The 20,103-nt window shown below is 38.9% G+C and overlaps 1 protein-coding gene across 1 annotated transcript in view; it reads left to right on the top strand.

Annotated features, from left to right (window-relative positions):
• LOC128052808 (EGF-like and EMI domain-containing protein 1) overlaps nt 1–20,103 on the top strand; it is a 616,586-nt gene that overhangs the window by 436,241 nt on the left and 160,242 nt on the right. Inside the window, 1 exon segment of the mRNA XM_052645370.1 lies at nt 6,903–7,025. Coding sequence (XP_052501330.1) covers nt 6,903–7,025 — 123 coding nt within the window.

The raw sequence follows: 20,103 nt of genomic DNA, 5'->3' as shown, positions 1-20,103 counted from the left end.
GCTGCTGCTGCTAAGTTGCTTCAGTTGTGTCTGACTCTGTGTGACCCCATAGACGGCAGCCCATCAGGCTCCCCCATACCTGGGATTTTCCAGGCAAGAATACTGGAGTGGGTTGCCATTTCCTTCTTCAATGCATGAAGGTGAAAAGTGAAAGTGAAGTCAATCAGTCATGTCCGACTCTTAGCGACCCCATGGACTGTAGCCCACCAGGCTCCTCCATCCATGGAATTTTCCAGCAAGAGTACTGGAGTGGGGTATAGTCTATGGGGTCACAAGAGTCAGACACGACTGAGCAACTAACATACACACATAATTATATGTTCATATATACATACAGAAAACATAGCACCTGACAACTGTAAGATATACTTTACTTTCAAGTAAATATAGATTTTTTTAAACCAAAATTGACCATATGCTGGAATATAAATCAAGACTTAACAAATCTTGAAGAACTGACTGAAGTCATGAAGAACATATTCTCTGTACACAGGAGAATTAATCTATCATTTCATAATAACAAGATGATTCGAAGTTCCTCAAATGTTTGAAACCCCCCCAAATATACCTAAAATGACCCAAACAAAAAAATGTTAATTTAGATTAGGAAATATTTTGAGTTGAATGATAAGTCATAACACAGCAAAGCCTGTGGGATGCAGATAATCCTTATTTTTTAGGAAAATATAAAGCCTTAAATGAACATATCAGGGTGATACACTCTCTCCAAGAAGGCTACCATCAATTTCTTGCTTCACTGGAACACCTACAAAGCCCATATTGTGAGAAGAAATTCTTCCATCTCCTGGAATCTCAGCTCACCTGTTCCTGCATTATCCAATAGATGTCTAAGAAGGGGCGCTATGTGACTTTCAAAGCTAGGTCATTAGAAGCGTTATAGCCTCTGTTTGGATCTCTTAGAATTGTCTCTCTGGGTAATGATAACCACCATGTATTGGTAAAATGTCTCTATCCTCAGACCACCAGGCAATGAGAAATTCAAAGTTAGGCATATGGAAATAAAGAGAGGTGCCCGAGCAGTCTGTCTTATGTTCCAATTGTGTGCATGCTCAGTTGCTTCAGATGTGTCCAACTCTTTGTGATTCTGTGGACTGTAGCCTGCCAGGCTCCTCTGTCCATGGGATTCTCCAGGAAAGAGAACTGAAATGGGTTGCCATGCTCTCCTCCAAGGGACCCTCCTGACTCAGGGATCAAACCAGCATCTCCTGCATTGCAGGGAGTTCTTTACCACTAGAGCCACTGGGAAGCCCGTGTTCCTCTCAGCCCAAATCCCAATATCTGAATGAATAAACCTGTGTGCAGATCTAACCCAAGCTGTCACCTGACTGCTAGCATATGTGAAAACCCAAATAAGGACCACCCAGGTGACTCTCCAATCCCCAGAAATGTGAAAGATAATAGTAAATTGCCTCTATAAGTCACTTAGTTTAAAGATGGTTTGTTTTATACTTATAGGTAATCAGAAATATTTTTAAAGAAGAAAAGCCAAAACTCAGTTAACTAAATTTCAAAATCAAGAATTTAGAAGCAGAGCACTGAAAGAAATCAATACAGCCAAAAGTTTGTCCTTGGAAAATATGAAAATATTGGGTTGGCCAAATTATTCGTTCAGGTTTTTCCAACTAGGTAAATAGATAGACAAAAATCTGATGGAGATGAAAAGAGAAGATGCACATTATTTATTTCAAGAATAGGAAAAGAACCTTGCTACAAATTGAGCAGGCATTAAAAAGATTATGAAAATGTTATGAATAAATTAACAGTAATAAATTTGAACATTTATATGAAATGGACAAAATCCTTCAAACATAAGTTGCCTAACCTATATGCAGGTCAGGAAGCAACAGTGAGAACTGGACATGGAACAACAGACTGGTTCCAAATAGGAAAAGCAGTACGTCAAGGCTGTATATTGTCACCCTGCTTATTTAACTTATATGCAGAGTACACCATGAGAAACACTGGGCTGGAAGAAACACAAGCTGGAATCAAGATTGCCAGGAGAAATATCAATAATCTCAGATATGCAGATGACACCACCCTTACGGCAGAAAGTGAAGAGGAACTAAAAAGCCTCTTGATGAAAGTGAAAGTGGAGAGTGAAAAAGTTAGCTTAAAGCTTAACATTCAGAAAATGAAGATCATGGCATCCGGTCCCATCACTTCATGGGAAATAGATGGGTAAAAAGTGGAAACAGTGTCAGACTTTATTTTGGGGGGCTCCAAAAGCACTGCAGATGGTGATTGCAGCCATAAAATTAAAAGACGCTTACTCCTTGGAAGCAAAGTTATGACCAACCTAGATAGCATATTGAAAAGCAGAGACATTACTTTGCCAACAACGGTCCATCTAGTCAAGGCTATAGTTTTTCCAGTAGTCACGTGTGGATGTGAGAGTTGGACTGTGAAGAAAGCTGAGCACCAAAGAATTGATACTTCTGAACTGTGGTGTTGGAGAAGACTCTTGAGAGTCCCTTGGACTGCAAAGAGATCCAACCAGTCCATTCTTAAAGAGATCAGCCCTGGGATTTCTTTGAAGGGAATGATGCTGAAGCTGAAACTCCAGTACTTTGGCCACCTCATGCGAAGAGTTGACTCATTGGAAAAGACTCTGATGCTGGGAGGGATTGGGGGCAGGAGGAGAAGGGGCCGACAGAGGATGAGATGGCTGGATGGCATCACTGACTCGATGGACATGAGTCTGAGTGAACTCCGGGAGTTGGTGATGGACAGGGAGGCGTGGCGTGCTGCGATTCATGGGGTCGCAAAGAGTTGGACACGACTGAGTGACTGAACTGAACATGCTTAAATGAAAATATGAATATTCTTATTCTTATTTATTTTAAAAGTGGAATCAATAATTAAAAGTCAATGCACACATACACACATACCCAAACACAGTCCCAGGCCCAGACAGTATTATAACTGAATTCTTCCAAACATTTAAGTAAGAAAAAACCTTAAAATTTTTCAGATAATAGAAAAAAGTGGAGAAATGGCCTCTTTGTGATACAAATACTTAAGAACTAAAATAGACAGGAACTTTCCTAATCTGATAAAAGTAATCTATTAAAAAAACACCCTACAGTACACAGTATTCCTTACAGTGAAATGTTAAAATGTATCTTTTTAATTTCAGAAGCCAGACAAGGATAAACATTGCTACAATTTCTCTAGCATTCTATGTGATCCACTAGTTAAAAAACCAGTATTTTAAGAACTGATTGAACAAATGGACAAAATATTTGAATAAGCACTTAAACAAGATTTTATCCAAATGGCCAATAACATGAAAAAGGTGCTTAACCTAATTAATTATCTGGAAAATGCAAATTAAAATTACAATGTGATGCTATTGTATACTCTCCAGAAGAGTTAAAATGAAAAACAAAACAAAATAGAATATCCCAAGCACTACAAAGGACGAGTAGCATCTGGTCTGTAACACACCACTGATGGGAGTGTAAATTAGAATCGCCCCTTTAGAGGACTATTTGGCTGTACTATTAAAGCAGAATCTAACATAGCTTTTGACCAAGCAATTCCAACCCTAAATATATTACCCAACAGAAATGTATATGTAGGCCTATCAAAGGCATGTGTGAGGATGTTCATCGAGACACTCTTTACAATAACCAAAAATAAGAAAATAGCTAAATTCCCATTAACTATGAAATGGGTAAATAAAAATATGGTATATTCATATTTGTGAATGATATACAGGAATTAAAATGAACAGGCTACACGTACAGTCTCATAATCTCAAACAGAATACTGGACAAAAGAAGACAGACACAAAAATATGCACAGTATGATCAGTTATGTAGAACTCAGAAAGACAAAACTAACCTATCGTGTTAAAGATTAGGACGGTTGTACCTTCAGCTAGGCAGAACACTCTGGGTGTTAGCAATGGTCTGTTTCTTGGGGTTGCATTGCTATATTTTATGTTTGAAAACTTATCAAACTGTTACAGGAAGGGGGACCCCTTCCAGGGCCCAAAAGTGGTCTCTTGTCTTACACTCAGAAATGAATTGTCTGAGGAGACACATGTGCTGACAAAGCAAGAGATTTTACTGGGAAAGGGCACCAGGGTGGAGAGCAGTAGGGTAAGGGAACCCAGAAGGACTGCTCTGCCATGTGGCTTGCAGTTTGGGTTTTATGGTGATGGGATTAGTTTCCCAGTTGTCTTTAGCCAATCATTCTGACTCAGAGTCCTTCCTGGTGGTGCACACATCACTCAGCCAAGGCGGATACCAGCAAGAAGGATTCTGGGAGGTGGTCAGTTTCGTGGCGTCTCCTTTTGACCTTTCCTGAACTCTTCCGGTTGGTGGTGGCTTATTAGTTCCATGTTCCTTGCCAGGACCTCCTGTTGTAAAACAACTCATGCAAATGGTTAGTAGGGGCCTGGCCAGGGTGGGCGGCTTCAGTCAGTGTGCTTCCCCTAACAAAACTTAAGACAAGTTTGCTTTTGTATGTGTATGGCACACTTCAATAGAAATTTACCTGCTGCTGCTAAGTCGCTTCACTTGTATCTGACTCTGTGCGACCCCATAGACGGGAGCCCACCAGGCTCCCCCGTCCCTGGGATTCTCCAAGCAAGAACACTGGAGTGAGTTGCCATTTCCTTCTCCAGTGCATGAAAGTGAAAAGTAAAAGTGAAGTCGCTCTTAGCGACCCCATGGACTGCAGCCTACCAGGCTCCTCTGTCCATGGGATTTTCCAGGCAAGAGTACTGGAGTGGGGTGCCATTGCCTTCTCCAAAAATTTACCTAAAATCTAATTAAATTTATTTATACAGCTGCAGAGCCAAGCCTCAGGCAAAATCACTTTTATCGAGTTGTGCACCAAACCCCACTCTGCGTCATTCTTTTTCAGTTATCAGGGCTCTGCAGTCTTGATTCTACCATTATGGAGACTCATCTCCCCTTTGGCAATGCTTCTACATTGTCAGCTTCTTCTGCTGGTCCTGACTTAACTCATTGCCCACCCCCGTCTCTCTCTTCTTCACTCTCCCATCTTTACTTGCTACCTCCCACTTCCTTTCTGCCCTCTCCACCCTCTCTCTCTTCCAGCCACAATTACCTCATAAAACAAATACCGTTGTCAGCAAGTCAGCGTACAGAAGTGGCTACTATGAGCAGAACAGGCCACTCACTATCAAACCTATAGATAATTTGGAATGCTTAACAACTGCAAGCTGGTTGGGGTGTACATAAAATCAAGCCCTATCTGTAAGGATGCTTTCTGACCACAAGTTAAGAAGTGGGCTGTGGACATATCCAGCACATGGACACAATCACATCACACTTCTGTTTAGTCCTCCACCCCAGCTGGATTTGAACCACTGGAAATCATGAAATTATCCTTTTACCTTCCCCTACACTGTCTAGTGCAATGCCAAAGATAGAGTCGTAGTGTTAGTTGCTCAATAGTGTCCAACTCTTTGCGACCCCACAGACTGTAGCCCGCCAGTCTCCTCTGTCCATGGGATTTTCCAGGCAAGAATACTGGAGTGGATTGCCATTCCCTTCTCCAGAGGATCTTCCTGACCCAGGAATCAAACCATGGTCTCCTGCATTGCAGGAGAACTCTTAACCCTTGAGCTACAGGGAAGACCTAAAGATACAGTGGTTCAGTTTAATTCAGTTCAGTTCAGTTCACTTGCTCAGTCATGTCTGACTCTTTGTGACCCCATGAACTGCAGCACACCAGGTCTCCCTGTCCATCACCAACTCCCGGAGCCTACCCAAACCCATGTCCATTGAGTCAGTGATGCCATCCAACCATCTCATCCTCTGTCGTCCCGTTCTCCTCCTGCCTTCAATCTTTCCCAGCATCAGTGTCTTTTCAAATGTGTCAGCTCTTCACATCAGGTGGCCAAAGTATTGGAGTTTCAGCTTCACCAGTCCTTCCAATGAACACCCAGGACTGATCTCCTTTAGGATGGACTAGTTGGATCTCCTTGCAGTCCAAGGAACACTCAAAAGTCTTCTGCAACACCACAGTTCAAAAGCATCAGTTCTTCGGTACTCAGCTTTCTTTATAGTCCAACTCTCACATCCATACATGGCTACTCTAAAAACCATAACCTTGATTAGACGGACCTTTGTTGGCAAAGTAATATCCCTGCTTTTTAATATGCTCTCTAGATCGGTCATGAGTTTCCTTCCCAAGAGTAAGCGTCTTTTAATTTCATGGCTGCAATGACCATCTGAAGTGATTTTGGAGCCCCCCAAAATAAAGTCAGCCGCTATTTCCACTGTTTCCCCGTCTATTTGCCATGAAATGATGGGACCAGATGCCATCATCTTCGTTTTCTGAATGTTGAGCTTTAAGCCAACTTTTTCACTCTCCTCTTTCACTTTCATCAAGAGACTCTTTAGTTCTTCCTCATTTTCTGCCATAAAGGCGATGTCATCTGCATATCTGAGGTTATTGATATTTCTCCTGGCAATCTTGATTCCAGCTTGTCCTTCAATAATTATTTATCTGAGAAGCCTACAACCAAACATTTAATGGATAAATAAGTGACCTTGTGTTCTAACTTGCCAGTTCCTTTTCTCAATCTCATCCTGAAATGATGACTCGGATGTGAAATTTCTTGATCTGCACCATAAGCCTCCAAATTCCCTAAACTTAGACAAGCCCTTAGGACATGGTTCAAAAATATATCAAATACCAAAGATTATGACCTGTCTTTTTCTTTACACCAAAATTGGAGTGTGTTAATTAAAATAAGGTATTATAATTTTATCTCATTTCCTCTGAGGTCAAACGGTGATGTCATGCTGTGATGGTATATTTTTAGGAGAGCCATTGAAGTCTTTTTGTGTGTCTAGCTATAGGAAGCTAATTTCTGTTTATATATTCAATTGCAGATATAAATGAATGTAGCGCTGACAATGGTGGCTGTCAGGACCAATGCTGTAATACAATTGGCAGTTATTACTGCAAGTGTCAAGCTGGCCAGAAGCTGGAGGAAGATGGCAGAGGACGTAGAGGTAACAGTTGGGACTGTCTGCTTCCTGATAAGAGAGAACATATATGTAATGCAAAAGAGGGGGATGGCTTTGATCCAGAGCCAGTTGAAATGCCTGGGCTGAATGTTGTCAAGAGCACAGATCTTCCTCTCATGCCTAGATTACAAAATTGTAACCCTAAGAACACTTCAAGTAGCTTATTATAAGAAACATATGATTATACACTGGTTTGGCTGTGTCATGTTCTGATTATGGAATTCCAATCGTTCATTTAAATCCCTGGGTAAAGTACATATTTGTGAAAGCATTTTGTTTAATTCTAAAGTGAAAATGGTGCTTATCAGAAAATGCTCGTGTCTTGTTACAATAGAAATAAAGAGCCACAAAAGCAACCACAGGAACAGTATTTTTTATATAGAATTAGCTTTTCCCCCACAAACTTCCATTTTCTGAATTCTTTTAAAATTAATTCCCTCCTTCTTTTATTTATTAATTCATCATTTTGTTCATCTGACAGTCATTGAGTTGCTGCTCTTTATCAGGCATTATTCCATACTCTAGGGATATAAAAATTAATGAGAAATAAATTCTGCCCTGAAGGAGCTCACTGATTAGAGGCAAAGATTGAAACATAAGCCAAAAACTTTACAGAATAGTGTTTTAAGACATTATAGAATGAGGTTAAGTGCATTGAATTCAAAGAGACCTGGATTTTAGTCTCAACTCTGTCACTTACAATTTCTGTAACCTTGGGCATGTTATTTAATCTTGCTAAGACTCTTTCCTCATCTGTAAAATTTAGGATAATGGTAGCTCCAAAAACCACAAAAGTTGCTGTGGGAATTAAATAAGATAATGCATCTAAAACCCTTAGCATAGTGAGTGGCTATTGTAGGTATTCAAATGATAACTATAAATTGTACTTTAATTTATGACCACATTGTTTCCCAGATTGGGAAAGTAACTGGGACCAGAGACCTCTTCCTCGTCTTCTTCTAAAAAAGAAGAAATACCCAAAATATAATAATCTCTTGTACCATGCTTTTTTAACTGTTCTTTCTGACTTTTTCCCTATCTGTTTTTACCATTTAAATGCTTGAGCATTTAATGTATTCAGCCTTTTTCTTTAGATCACATAGAAATGCATTTATTTGGTTTCCCTATTGACCTTACAAAATCAAACTCAATTTTTCCCCTGACAATGTCAATTCCTAATGGGACATGTATGAGTAAGTTAATGGGAGAAAACAAGAGGAACAAAAGTCATTCCACTGAAGGTGTCTGGGACTGGGGCTGTGGTATTGTTGGGACTGCCAAGACAACACAAGTTGTGGATGTGAGTAGGTTGGAGAATTTCTCAGATTCTCAGGAAGCAGTATAGCTCATTCTCTTCTGGATCATCTCTGGCACATAGCAACAGGACAGGCTGCAAGTAGACAACCATATGTTTGAGGGTGACTACATCTGGAACTTTCTGAGACAAGTTTCATTTCAGGCACGGTCCTCTGTTTGTAAGGGTGTGCATTTATAAAGGCAAGTCCTAAATCCAACCAGGTCCTTTTTCATTCGAGTGAGATCATCTTTATTTCTGGTGAGACTGAAATGATGTTTTCAGTATGGATTCAATATCAGAGAACCAGAGGGATCACCACCTCATTTTGTCCAAATGATAGGTAGGCTAATGCCCATTGAAGTTAGCATGATCTGCCTGATGAGAATATAATTTTCACAAACCTCTCCACTGCCTGACAAGCAGTGAACTCTTTGTTTCTTTTTGGCTGAGTATTATTATTATCAACATGATCATTATTATGATACATTTGAAATGCCAGTAGAGCAATTAGCTGTGTTACATTTGACAATTATTGTTGTTATTTTTATAGCAACTATTAGTCTGATAAGGCATGATAAACTTTATATCCACTGATTTATTTATATGCAATTATCTCATATTTTAATTGAAATTAGTCACTCTTCATATAAATAACATATTTAGAGAAGTGATTTCCATGCTTTCATATAACTGATGTTCATTTCTGCACAATATATGCGGATAACTTGGGTTATCTGTGAGAATTAAGAGTTTGACACTGAATTAACTCTGACTTCCTATTTACTGAGATGTAGAACTGGGATTGATGGTGTGGGATGGAGCAACTTGCCTATAAAGAACTACCTCTCTCAGTCCCCTACTTCCTAGCATCTTTTCTTATTCATTTCTTTGAATGACCATTTGATAGATATAGTGATGTTAATGATTCATTTTGGTGGATTGTTGAACATGCAATGATCTCAGATCATAATTTAATAAAAATAATAGAGGTTGTTTTGAAATTAAATCTATCCTAAAGCCATTGCAAATGGGCATTTCAATTCATGTGAGGGCACTAATGAGTCATTAATATGTATTTACTTGATGCTAACAGTAAAGGTTGGTTGCTTTCAAAGTCTATTCTGTTGAATGCTGAAGATATAGAATTAAACAATCATTTAAAGAGACTTTTTCTTTACATTTATATAAATTGTATTTAACTACTTGAATTGCTTTTTAAAATACAGATCAGAATTTTAGCAGACATTTATTGTAGCATTAAAATACATCTAGAGTCTACCCTTTCAATGGAATTGAAGCATTTATAAATGGCTAATCTTATTCCTTAACCTTTTCTCTAAAGAGCTATAAACTTGTGGAAAAGGCTTCTGATTAGCTCAGGTACATGAGTATCCCCTTCTCTCAAGCATAGCAATGAACCTAAAACACAGTTTCTAACTCACTCTGCAGATAGATTATTATAACGTGTAAATTAAATGTACAAATAACTGCATGCCACTGAACACTAAGAATATATATATATAATTTTTATGTATATGAAGGACATACATTTTTCTTCTTTAATTTGTTAATATCGGGTAAAATATTTAAGGCTTTTCAAAAATGTGACCATCTTTGCATTTCAGGAAAAAAATAGAACTGGATTTTGTCACTTTATTTGCTATTAAATCCATTTTGCTATAATTTTATCATATTTGCATCATAATCATGAGTGAAATAGGCCAGTAGTTTGTGTTTCTCATATGCTTTTTATGGCAGTGGTTCTCAAATGGAGGAATTTTGTCCCCCAGAGACATTTGGCAGTGTCTGAAGACATTGATTTTCACAACTGAGGGGAGGGAGTACTATTGGCATCTATTGGGCTGAGGCCAGGCAGGATACTGCTAAATGTCTTCTTCTGTTACTCTGATTGTACATATGCTGGACCTTATTCTATCTCACATGCTGCTTTCATATGTTCTATTTTCTTTCTCTCTTTACTACATATGCTCAGTCTTATTGAGTTTCAAATATCAACAATTTAACTTCGTATCTTTAGAAGTCTCCTTTTTCTCAAATCAGTAAGTTCCTTTATGTTGTATGTTCAGTTTTTATACTTGTATCCTTTTCTTTTGATATTTTGCAGGTAGCTATTCTATATTCTGTGTCTGATGCCAACTTCTATGGTCCTTGTGTGGGAGTCTAAACCTATTGCTTCTTATTTCCAGGCTACAAGTTAGATTGTTTTTTCTTTCATGTTGCATATGTTTCTTGTATAAAACTTCTCCCAGAGCACTGCATTTGTTTAAACATTTAGACTATCTAGAATTACTTAGAACATCGAGACTATCTCCTAGGTAAGAGCCATGTCTTATCACTTTTTCATAACATCACAGGTGTCTAGTGCCTAGCAGAATTCCACAAATGCTTACTGAATGAATAAGTAGATGAAAGAGTACATGTCCAACCAGTCAGAAATGCATACAGACATAGTCAGTACACCTCTTATTCATTTCCTTATGTACAACTTTTAATCATGCTGGGTTTGTCATTTAAAATCTGACTAGTTAAATCATTTGGTTATTAGTAGGTCTGTGTAAATATTTGCTGATAACAGATCTGTTTCATTTGAAAGGGCAAATCACATTTTTACTTTTAGAGGGCTAATCAAAATCTTAGTTTGAAAATTCTGACATTTCTCCTTGTGCAATATCTAAATTATTGGCATGGCAACATAACTAGTGTGACTGAGCATGGTAGTACCATGGAGTCAAGGACTTTTTCTAAATTAATGGTAATTAACATTGCTGTACATTATAATCAGTGAACTGACAAAGATAATAAATACTGAGTGAATTGTTGGGATATAGTTTTCCATTTGGAAGAAATAAATGAACCTAAGGGTATATTGTTTAATGAATTGACAGTCAAAATATTTTAAAGTAATTTGATAATATTTTAGCCAATTTTTTTTTCTGAAACACATTAGAAATAATGTGAATAAACAATGAATCTCAACAAACTGTTGCTATATATGTAACTATAGAATTTTTGACTAAAACAAAAGTTTTTATAGGTGGAATCCCAAGGAAATTAAATGATTTGAACAGTCTCAAAATGCTAATTGATAGATGAAGTGATATTGGAAACCAGGCTTTCGTATTTCCCCTCTGTGAGATTGATAGGCAGTATGCACTGCATACAGAGCAGATTAATCAGAACCACGGAGTCTAATTGCTACAGAGGCCCAGAAACCCTCAGCTCATAGAGACTACAGTCTACAGAGGAGAGAAATTAAAGCCTCAAGAAACTGATTGATTTCTTCCAATTCCCAGATGGTTTACTTACAGAGCTAAGAACGAAATCAAGCTCTCTTTTTTCCAATTGCCATTCTTCCAATTATGGTCAATAAGCATTTATTGGGTAACTAGTAACTGTTCAGCATTGTGTTGGGGGTAATATGGGGAGGGAGAAGGGAGGGGGGATGAGGATGGGGAACACATGTACACCCGTGGCAGATTCATGTCAGTGTCAAAACCAATACAATATTGTAAAGTAATTAGCCTCCAATTAAAATAAATAAATTTTTTAAAAAAAGTAACTGAAAGTGTAGTCACTCAGTTGTGTCCGACTCTTTGCGATCCCATGAACTGTAGCCTACCAGGCTCCTCAGTCCATGGAATTTTCCAGGCAAGAGTACTGGAGTGAGTTGCCATTTCCTTCTCCAAGGGATCTTCCCAACCCAGGGATGGAACCCAGGTCTCCCGCACTGCAGGCAGACGCTTTACCATCTGAGCCACCAGGGAAGCCCTAAGAGTAACAAAATTAATGCAAAATTTGGTTTCTTTCATCATAGTGTTTCAGTATCATTAAGCATCGAGATATAGCCCCTGCTGACTCAGCAAGTAAAGAATCTGCCTGCAATGCAGGAGACACTGGAAATGCAGCAAATCCAGGTTTGATCCCTGGGTTGGGAAAATCCCCTGGAGAAGGAAATGGCAACCCACTCCAATATTCTTGCCTGGAGAGCAGCCTGGTGGGCTATAGTCTACAGGGTTACAAAGAGTCGGACACGACTGAGTGACTAAGGACACATACACGAGTAATTATACTATATGCTTTGAGAGCTCACCTAGGACTGCTTCTTGCCTCCAAGCAACACCAAATCTAAACGATCTCCTTGTTTATCCTGATATTAGACATCTCGGATCAGGGAGGTTCTGCACGTCCTTTTCACAGTTTTGATAAGCCTGTCTATCAAGAAAGCTTTTCTTATATGTAATCTATATTCCTCCTGCTGAAGTTTAAGCCTACATTTTATGTTCTTCTTAGGTCAGAAAGACTTAACAAGTCTTTATATTAATTCCTTACACACTTATGGAGCATTTCTGTGCCCTCCTCAACTTACTAAAAACATTGTAGCAAATACTGGAAGCTGTTGGCACTTGAAAAAATATCGCCTATCTTTCCATCCCTGTATGTATCTATCCATCTATCTACATACATAATACATCTTAGTTTTTGAGTTCATAAAGCTCCACTTGAAGAAATCTTTATTAAGGATTTATCTACTTTTCTATGTTGCTTCTTTTAATAGTCATTTATAAAGGGCCTCTTGAACTTCTACTGGTATTAGGGTGGATATACAGATACACAGATTGTAAAGAATCCGCCTGCAATGAGGGAGACCTGGGTTCGATCCCTGGGAGGAGGGCATGGCAAGCGACTCCAGTATTCGTGCCTGGAGAATCCCCATGGACAGAGGAGCCTGGTGGGCTACAGTCCATGGGTTTGCAAAGAGTCAGACATGACTGAGCGACTAAGCACAGCACAGCACAAAGATAGTAATACTAGTTCCCTGACCTCCTTGAGCTGACAGTCTGGTGGGGGGATGGGGAGCAATATAAAATGAAGAACAACTTGAGTAAATTCCCATACGGTGTATCCTCATATATTAAAAAATGGTCTGTTTTGAATTTATCAACACATTTATAATATGGAATTCATTATGTTGAAAAAAAACTATGAATCACTTAAAATTCTTGGGAGTTATCATATTTGAAACATAAAGCTATACAAATATCTTTCTTTTCATCCATTCATCCATCTAACAAATTATGTATCTGGCCCATACACTGTGGACCATGTTGAACAAAACACCCACTTTGGGTTTGAATATTTAATCTGACATTCACTAACTGTGAGATTTAGGGGAAGTTACTTAATATCCACAGGCTGTCCCTTCTTTATCTATAAAATCAGAATAACAGTATTTAACCTGATTGAACTGGGAAATTAGAGATGTTGTAAGCAAATAACTTGGTGGTGATAAGGCTCCTTTCCCCTACTTCATGACCACAAGAAGAGGGATATTCTCAATCCTGAGATCACTCATTCCCTTCTTCCCAGGGAAGGAGTTACTTCCCTCTCTGGGGAGTTTGGGGAAAGGAATACGGAATTCAGTTCACCTTCTTGTCTTCTCTTTAGGATCTGCAAAAGGCCTTCAGGAAATGGCCATGCTGGTCCGCTCTGATGCACGTTTAAGTAGGTCAGGACGTCAGATCGGGAAGACATAGGTTTTCCCATTACACTTGTAACCAGCTCTGAGCATTTGCCTAATTTTGCATACCTCTTTAGGAAACTTCTAAATCCTTTTCTCCGGGTTCCACTTTAACAAAAATCAAGTTGCTATTTTGTCTACCCCCACCTATTTTGGATTAAATCTCAATTAATTCAAAAGTCAAGTAGGGAGTACACATTTGTTAATGTATCTTTTTATATACTAACAACTTGCATCAGCCTAATGCATAATATGTGCTCAAATTTTTTTCATTTTTCTCTCATTTAAAAAAAATTTCCTCCTATGCTATATGTTGTTGAATACAGAAATATATGTGAGGTGGTTATCTTTCTCTCCAAGGAGCTTCCAACTCAATAAAGGAGATGAGCATAAGATAGTATAAGATAACAGGAGTGACTATGTGCTGCTGCTGCTGCTGCTAAGTCACTTCAGTTGAGTCCGACTCTGTGCGACCCCATAGATGGCAGCCCACCAGGCTCCACCGTCCCTGGGATTCTCCAGGCAAGAACACTGGAGTGGGTTGCCATTTCCTTCTACAATGCATGAAAGTGAAAAGTGAAAGGGAAGTTGCTCAGTCATGTCTGACTCTTTGAGACCCCATGGACTGCAGCCTACCAGGCTCCTCTGTCCATGGGATTTTCCAGGCAAGAGTACTGGAGTGGGGTGCCATTGCCTTCTCCAGTAACTATGTGCAGGCACAAGGAAAATGCTATGGGAATTAAGCAGAGAATGAGATAACCCACTGTTGAATCAAAAGGGGCTACAGGGAACAATGAAATTGAAAGTCGCCCAGTTGTGTCCAACTCTTTGCAACCCCATGGACTTAGTCCATGGGATTCTCCAGGCCAAAATACTGGAGTGGATACTGTTTCCCTTCTCCAGGGGATGTTTCCAACCCAGGTATTGAACCCAGGTCTCCCACATTGCAGGCCGATTCTTTACCAGCTGAGTTACAAGGGAAGCCCAAGAATACTGGAGTGGATAGCCTATCCCGTCTCCAGTGGATCAGGGAACAGGGACAGGCACTAATCATTCAGTCCTGGGACTGAACCGCATTCCTTCCACTTCTTTAATTTCCTTTAAAAAAATTCCTACCAAAGTACTACTTCATGCTACTTGTCCTGCTGTCTCTCTTCCTTCTTGTTTGACACTGGAAGACATCTGAGATTTGAACAGCAAAACTGCCACTGCCACACCACAATCATTCTTTGTAGAAGCCTTGGATGTTTTCTTAAGTATCTGTGTCTCTTCATCTAGAGAGAAAGCACATATAATTCAAATCTGAAATTCTGCTATGAAAATGGAAATCCACTGTATCTCTTTTGAAGTTAATCTTTTAACTAAAGCCCATCATTTCTCCCCTAGTAATTCAGAGTAATCATTTCAACACCTCAGCTTTCAGCTAATACATATTACAGTCAAAAGTGTATTTGGAAGTGAGACAAGCTGGAAGAAACTGTAACTGATATAGATTCTCCAAGATGAGCTGACCCACTACCCAAATTTCATTAGAGGCACAGATCTATGGCATAACTCCTATAGGTGGGGCTTTCCTGGTGGCTCAGATGGTAAAGAGTCTGCCTACAATGTGGGAGACCTGGGTTTGATCCCCAGGTCAGAAAGATCCCCTAGAGAAGGAAATGGCAACCCACTCCAATATTCCTGACTGGAAAATCACACGCATGGAAGAGCCTGGTGAGCTACAGTCCATGGCGTCACAAAAAGTCGGACACAATTGAACAACTAACATTTTCTTTCCAATAGGTGATGCCAAAGGAGGGACACTGGAAAAAAAGAAGTCCCCAAAGTATAAGGCAGATAAGCAAGACATTGCTTACAGGGGCTTCTTGTTGGTAATATGCCAGGACAAAAATCCTAAGGCAAACCTACTGCCTCAATAGCTCCTGCCACTTGCAAAAATGATGAAACAGAACAGCCAATCAGGACAAATGTCTGTATGGGAGTGTCTAGGAATGGTGGGCAGCAAAGGACCTTCCTTCCCAAGTTTGGCTCAGTTCAGTTCAGTCGCTCAGTCGTGTCTGACTCTTTGCGATCCCATGAATTGCAGCACGCCAGGCCTCCCTGTCCATCACCAACTCCTGGGGTTCACTCAAACTCATGTCCGTCGAGTCGGTGAAGCCATCCAGCCATCTCATCCTCTGTTGTCCCCTTCTCCTCATGCCCCCAATCCCTCCCAGCATCAGAGTCTTTTCCAATGAGTCAACTTTTCGCATGAGGTGGCCAAAGTACTGGAGTTTCAGCTTCAGCATCAGTTCTTCAAATGAACACCCAGAGCTGATCTCCTTTAGGATGGAATGGTTGGATCTCCTTGCAGTCCAAGGGACTCTCAGGAGTCTTCTCCGACACCACAGTTCAAAAGCATCAATTCTTCTGCGCTCAGCTTTCTTCACAGTCCAACTCTCATATCCATACATGACCACAGGAAAAACCATAGCCTTGATTAGACGGACCTTTGTTGGCAAAGTAATGTCTTTGCTTTTGAATATGCTATCTAGGTTGGTCATAACTTTTCTTCCGAGGAGTAAGAAGAGTCTTTTAATTTCATGGCTGCAGTCACCATCTGCAGTGATTTTGGAGCCCCAAAAAATAAAGTCTGACACTGTTTCCACTGTTTCCCCATCTATTTCTCATGAAGTGATGGGACAAGATGCCATGATCTTAGTTTTCTGAATGTTGAGCTTTAAGCCAACTGTTTCACTCTCCTCTTTCACTTTCATCAAGAGGCTTTTTAGTTCCTCTTCACTTTCTGCCATAAGGGTGGTGTCATCTGAGGTTATTGATATTTCTCTCAGCAATCTTGATTCCAGCTTGTGCTTCTTCCAGCCCAGCATTTCTCATGATTTACTCTGCATACAGCGATCAATGCAAAGAAATAGAGGAAAACAACAGAATGGGGAAGACGAGTTCTCTTCAAGAAGTTTGGCTCATGTTTCTTAAATTTTACTGTTTATCAAGAAGCATAATATAAATTTATCATTCTTAAGAATAAAAGCTTTTAGTTTCATTCACAATTATTTTGAGTTTCTCTATTTGATCCTCTTAAAAATAAGCTGATCTTTCTGAAAAAATGTAGTTAACATTTTTCCTTTTTTTCTAAGAAAAAATCCCCAACTGAAGCCCCCTGCCTGAATTCAGATTTTTGTTTACCATATATATATATATTTGGCCATATGGAATCACACCCTCCAAAAGATCGATATGATCCTGCATTGTAAAGAGTGGTCTTTTTAAACCTGTGAAATGTGGAGGTTTGGTTCCTACCTGTCAAGACCCATATTATTTCTGTCACTGTCATAAATAGTAATGGATAACTAATTTTTAAGATTTATTTGCTATAAGAAATTTGTCATCAATTTCTAAAACATAGAAGCATCAATTTCTAAATAATGGAAGGACTCATTAAGGGGAACCCTGAATATATATAATTTTTAATTTTTAATCAGGAAATAAGCCAGTTAAAATTGACTTGCTGTTTTGCTATTGGCTTTCATGTGTTTATTTTCAGTGATCTTCTAAAGATCAGAATTTCCTTACTATAGGACCTCATAGGGTGAATTGAAACCACTCATTTCTGAAAAAAAAAAAAGTATACTTTAATTCATAAATTCAAATTAACTTTGTTTTTATTATTTATTCTAGTTCTTCATTTATTCATAGACCTAGTCTGCATTTCCTTGAATACAGGTAATATCAATATAAAAAGACATCATTCATTTTATTTATTGTGGATACTTGATGGATAATTCCACATGCATCACCAGTAGAAACCAAGCACATGAAAGATGCATATTTATTTGTATTTTTACTTTATATTCTATACATGTGTTTCACTGGTAACAGTATATGCCTAAGAATAGGAAATACTGTAAATATATAGAGTGTGCCATACTATTACAAACATTAACATCTTTACCATTCCCCACAGGTAGTAAAGATATATTTAAAAGAATCATATCTGAGAATTTTTCTAATTATCAGTATTATCTTTGTTAAAAGGGGTTTCATGGACCTCTGGCATTATGAAAGCTTATGGTTCTGTGATTGTTTTTCTGAATACTCAGGATAATTGATCATGAATTGTTATTTGCAGCTGTCTTGTGGACTGAGAAAGGCAGCTAGATTTTTCTAAAACCTATTGTTAACTCTCCAATAATAGACAATCTGACAATGCTGAGTGGTCCTGCTTGTCATAGGAGACCTTCACTTCCCTAGCACACACTTGTGATGGGGAAAGGAATTAGCCTTGGTTGGTTAAAATTTGTCGCTAGGTCCTACTGACCCCATTTCTGGGTTGGGATAGAGACCCACAGAATCCAGCTTCCTAAGGCTTCCCTGTCTGTGTGGGTATAAAAGGTCAGGAGCAGGAAGGAGGATAAATGAGAAAAATCCTTGAAAGGAGTGCATTTTATATGTATATTTATCCTGTGATTAGGGCTTCCCTGGTGGCTCAGCAGTGAAGCATCCATTTGCAGTGCAGCCAAGCATATGCAATACAGAATCGATCCCAGGGTCAAGAAGATCTCCTGGAGAAGGAAATGGCAATCCACTCCACTATTGCTGCCTGGGAAATCTCATGGACAGAAGAGTCTGGTGGGCTACAGTCCAAAAAGTCACAAAGAGTCAGACATGACTGAGCAACTAAACATCCACCACCATCATGCTGTAATTAAGTACATGCTTCTTAGTTATAAATTTCTCTAAATTCTAACAAGCTTTTAGATATGGGGCACTTCAAGTCTTACAGTATTCCCAGCAATAGCACAAACTGTTCAGTATAGTTCTAATATATATACACATATATATATATGTTCTCTGCTTCATGTATATTTAATATATTTTGAGCATGACCAAAATGACCCATGCTGATTAATCAAAAAATTTTTACAAACTAAGGGAAAAAAAGGTGATTATAAATTGCTTTTCGCTCATGAGAAAATAAGCTGGTTAAAAACAATTTGCTATGTATCTTTGAACAAGGTAACTATAATCTTTTGCATTTAAGTCAGTGATCATAAAAGATGGCATGACTGTAAAATTCAAGGGACCAAAAGACCTGAACAAGTCATCTATTTATTTTTATATGATTTCTACTGTTTTAAATAATCATCACATTTTGGAGGCTTGACTGAGTACTGGAAACATTAAAACCACGGCTGAGAAAATTAGGTTAATTATAATTCGTTAGACATTGTTCTTATTAAAAGTGAGCTGATTAATCCCTATTAAAAGCCTTAAGGCATGAGGAAGCAAAATGGCTATGTAAAAGTCTAGTGTTCTCAACAAAGAGAAGATACTACAGTTCTGTAAGACCTGAAATGCCTATAGGAGTCACTCTGTGTGCTTAGTCGCTCAGTCGTGTCCAACTCTTTGCAACTCCATGGACTATGGCCCACCAGGCTCCTCTGTTCATGGGATTCTCCAGGCAGGAATACTGGAGTGGGTAGCCATTCCCTTCTCCAGAAGATTTTTCTGACCCAGGGATTGAACCCAGGTCTCCTTCATTGCAGGCAAATTCTTTACCATCTGAGCCACCAAGAATAACTTTAGATCTTGCTAAAATGCAGATTCTGTTTCAGCAGGTGTGAGATCACCCTGATAATCTGAATTTCTAACAGGCTCTCAAGGCAAGTGATTCTGTCATCATAGACCACCCTGAGTAGAAAGCCTTTTGTTAGCTTTTCTTTCAGTTCACTTGTTTAATAATTGTTAAGTGAAGTAAGTAAGTGAAGTAGCTCAATCGTGTCTGACTCTTTGTGACCCCATGGACTGTAGCCTACCAGGCTCCTCTGTCCATGGAATTTTCCAGGCAATACTACTGGAGTGAATTGCCATTTCCTTCTCCAGGGGATCTTCCCGACCCAGGGATTGAACCCTGGTCTCCCACATTGTAGACAGACGCTTTTACCATCGGAGCCACCAGGGAATTCCATAATTCCCTGGTGGGAATTGTTAAGAATTGTTAAGCCCTCGCTAATTAAAATAGGCCATAGGAAGGGTTATGAAATGGTGTGATACCTGCTCTTCTCAATATTTTAAAAACTTTTCTTTTTCTTATTATTGTTAACAGTGATGACATTTGTTTCACATAGAAAGATAAAAGGTGATAATGGTGATATAGCACTTTATACAGTATAACAAACTTTTCTTAAAAGCCAGTTTTATTGAAATGTAATTCAGATACCTTC

This window comes from Budorcas taxicolor, chromosome 1 (assembly GCF_023091745.1).
Source record: "Budorcas taxicolor isolate Tak-1 chromosome 1, Takin1.1, whole genome shotgun sequence".
In the NCBI taxonomy this organism is placed as follows: Eukaryota; Metazoa; Chordata; class Mammalia; order Artiodactyla; family Bovidae; genus Budorcas; species Budorcas taxicolor.
Note: the sequence above shows the minus strand (reverse complement) of the source record. Positions and strands in the feature narration are given on the sequence as shown.